At 40.3% G+C, this 3,684-nt stretch overlaps 1 protein-coding gene across 1 annotated transcript in view; it reads left to right on the forward strand.

Annotated features, from left to right (window-relative positions):
• The window catches only part of SERINC3 (serine incorporator 3), a 12,435-nt gene that overhangs the window by 6,020 nt on the left and 2,731 nt on the right, over positions 1–3,684 (forward strand). Inside the window, exons 8-11 of the mRNA XM_025191959.1 lie at positions 742–911; positions 2,376–2,466; positions 2,818–2,995; positions 3,675–3,684. The exon at positions 3,675–3,684 is cut by the window's right edge and continues 233 nt beyond it. Of these exons, the coding sequence (XP_025047744.1) occupies positions 742–911; positions 2,376–2,466; positions 2,818–2,995; positions 3,675–3,684 (449 nt within the window). The remainder of the gene's footprint in view (positions 1–741; positions 912–2,375; positions 2,467–2,817; positions 2,996–3,674) is intronic.

The following is a 3,684-nucleotide window of genomic DNA, read 5'->3' on the forward strand; positions in this document are numbered from 1 at the left end:
TTTTTTGCTATCTTCAAGGCCGCGGTGAGCGAAGCAGTTGCAGAGGAGTTACAAAGAACAAACACTTTCTCTTATCTGTTCTACTATACAGAGCCAGCAATTCTCCACAAAGCGGTTATGTCATCTTATAACTAAAATAATCAAAGTTTAAGGCATATATTTCTTCTGATTCCACAATGAGGAGCTCATAGCTGCCATGCTGTCCTGTTATATCTATATCTATATGTTGGTCTTGTCCTCGTACAATAAGAAGCAGGCTCTGTTTGTCTCAGACTGGTATAATGGTCAAATGAGCAGCACTAAAGTTTCTTGTCTAGTTATGAGAGGTCTTATCTGAATGCAGGGGCATACAGCCAGGAACTTCCAAATTCTACTTCTCAGTTTGCCTTGGACTCCTTCCTATCCACAGACAAGTTGGCTAAACCATTTTCCCCTGAGTTATACTATAGGCTTGATGGTGGTAATGCTGCTCTACCTTACAAGTAGGTTGTTGACATAATAGGACAGATCTTCAAAAAAAACCAAACACATTAACACTGAATTGTTGTACAAGTTTAGGTAAACATGCATTGTAACTTCTTCGAGGTTGCTTATATTGGGAGGAAGAGTGGAGTAGAGATTGCCCCAGCCAGGCTGGGTGATGGGAATGTTTTCAGCTGGGCAGGCTCCTTCCTGGGGCATTTAAGAAGCTTATGTTTCTACACTGATCATGAGAGCTAACATTTTGTCTTTTCTCTTTAGCCTTACTATCCTGTACAGGCCTCTTCTACATCGTGTCAGTCATTTTACTTGTGCTTTTCTACGTATTCTACACAAAACCTGATGGCTGCACTGAGAACAAGTTCTTCATAAGTATTAATTTGATCCTGTGCGTTGCCGTCTCCATCATCTCTATCCTCCCAAAAGTTCAGGTACTAAATATTTTTGTGAGCTTCTAAGTTCAATTCTTCAGCAGATAGTCTGGAAAAAATCTCGCTTGTAACAGGAAGGAGTGAAAATATACTTAGCTATTCCATCTGATGCATCTGACCAGGTCTTTACTACAGCACTTTGTCAGCATAGCTGCATGGACAAAATTGCCACCCTTGCTGCATTCTCACTAGTATGCTTTTGTTGACTTGGATGCATGGGCAAGCAACATTAATTGTCCAGAAAAACTATCAGTCTACACTTCTACTCTCCACTAGGTGGCTCTGTCAGCATAGTAATAGAGGAGGCCTTGTAGCCCAGGCAAGCTACCTCCACTCTGTGCTTTCTGCTTATTTCTAAGCGGCCTAATGCTGTGGTTACTAAACTGTGGACAATGGACAACTTGCTGACATCTGTAGAAAGTCAGTTTGTCACAACATACTGGCTCATGTTTCAAGCATTACCATAAAGACAGCTGAAGTACTGTGCACCCAGTTATTTACTAATTATGCTTTTCTACACAACCAGTTTTTTTTTTTGTTTTTTTTTTTTATGGTTGCCTTGGATGTTGTGCTGTCATGCATCTGAAAACTATGACCTCTCCAGGTCATCTGAAATATACATCAGTAAGACTTAGGTTGTCAAATTACTTCGGTGCTTCTAAAATGTTATTCTTTAACATGTTCCTCACCATGAAAAGAAAACACGTGAACCTTTGCCCTAGTTTAAAGCAGTTGTCAGACAAATTGATCTCAAGGTTTTATTGCATTAATAGTTTATGTTGCTGCCACAAATTCTGACTTTGCCTTTTGGTCCACCTGAGGTTTTTCATGTACAAATTGAGCATAGAAATTAGCTCAGTGCCATTTTAAATAGGCAAATTCCTTGGTGACTTGTGTTGGCATCTGTAGTAGAACTAATCTTCCTGCCTGTATATCAAGTGGAACACCGCCACGCTTAATGCTGCTATTCAGACACCTTTTGCAGACTATTGGATATACACGTAGATCTTGGGTTTAGATGCTCCAGTGCTTCCCCCAAGCCTGTTTTGAATCACTTTATTAATCTACAGCAGGGTATTACTGGATATCACTCGTACATTTGTTTGAGCCGTGTCTGCAGACCTGCTACAGTCAGAGTCTGCATTAGAGACTGACTAAAAACTGATCTGCTGTGAACTTCTGCATGCTTGGGTCAGAAGGAATAAACGTGCGCCATCAGCTGCTCTTTCTATGAAAGTGGAGAACACTGGTCATTACCTACTAGTTTACAGTCCTTACCCTGTGGCCCCTGCATTGTCTGCTGTCACAGATAACATATAGTCATGAAGAATCAGAAGTCTTGATTTCATATCTGAAGCTTTTTCTGCTGATCATTAAACGTTAGTAAAATCTGTAGAAATTAAGATTTGTGTATGTGAAATTCTTCCTTTTTAACTGTGAGGAGAGCATTTTGTTTTTAAACAGGAAAACCAGCCACACTCTGGCCTTCTGCAGTCTTCTGTTATCACTCTATACACCATGTATCTCACTTGGTCAGCCATGTCTAATGAGCCAGGTAAGCATCCACTTGACTTGGTTATTCCATTCTTAAAACAAACAATCTGTTGGTGGGTTTCACATTTGTGATGAGTGATTGTGTTATTACTAGTCATTTGTCAAGTCCAGAATTCAGGCTGTTTCTGATGGCCTCAATACTTCCAAAACTGAACAGTGGGAAGCCTTGCAAAACCATAAATGCTTTATGAATATTTTTGCCCAGTCTCATCAAGTAAAAGGAGGAAAGACCTTTTTAGTACTTAGACTTTTGTGGAATTCCAGAGCAGGTCAGAGGGAACTTGGCTGATGAAAGATGAGACAAACTGATGTCAAAGTTTGTCTTTCTGTTGGTGTCTAAAACCTTTTTCAGATCGAAGCTGTAACCCGAGTTTGTTAAACATCATCACACAGATAACTACATCCACAATAGCTCCAGCTAACACAACCATTGTACCTGCCACTCCAGCTCCGCCAAAGTCCTTGCAGTGGTGGGATGCACAGAGCTTTGTTGGCCTTATTATCTTTGTCCTTTGTCTCTTATATTCTAGGTAAGACCTGAATCACTTTAAATGTCTTGCCTACTTGTTGTCAAGGTTGGGTTTGTGAATGAAGTTTACCTGGATTGCAGATTCTGTTGACTTTGGGAGCAAAGAAAACAAAAAATGGATTACTACCATTACATTCTATATCCTGGGAAGATACAGGCTGCATCAGCCCCAGTTCTCCTAATTCATTAAAGGGAAAAGGGTGGAAGCTTAAATAGGCTGTAAGATAATGAAGGGTTAGAGGAAGAAAAAATGCTGCCTAGTCACTAAACGAATAGTAGAAAAGCTATGTCTGAACAGACATACCCAAACCACACTAAAAAACCCAGATGCATGTAGGGGAAGGTATTTTTCTCATCTGACAGGTTGCACAGCACAGTGTTTCCACCCATGCTAGCTGGGATTTGAGTGAATTGCCTGATCTTGTAACGGCTGGAGCCCCGGTGCTTTTACTACACTAGATGACCAAGAAGGGTGTCAAGTCCCATGTGTTATGTCTTCAAAGAGTAGGTCATTGTTCTGAAGCATGGATGGAAATAGGTTGTTGGCTTTTCCAAAGGAACAAACAATATCACTAGAATTTGCAACATGTCTTGCTTAGGCATTGTGTTCTCTAAAAACTTTCAAATGCCATGATATTAAATGCAGTTTTTTAATAGTTTTTGCTTTGGGTCACTTGCAGCATCCGCTCT

The sequence above is a fragment of the Alligator sinensis genome, unplaced genomic scaffold (genome assembly GCF_000455745.1).
Source record: "Alligator sinensis unplaced genomic scaffold, ASM45574v1 scaffold76_1, whole genome shotgun sequence".
NCBI lineage: Eukaryota > Metazoa > Chordata > Crocodylia > Alligatoridae > Alligator > Alligator sinensis.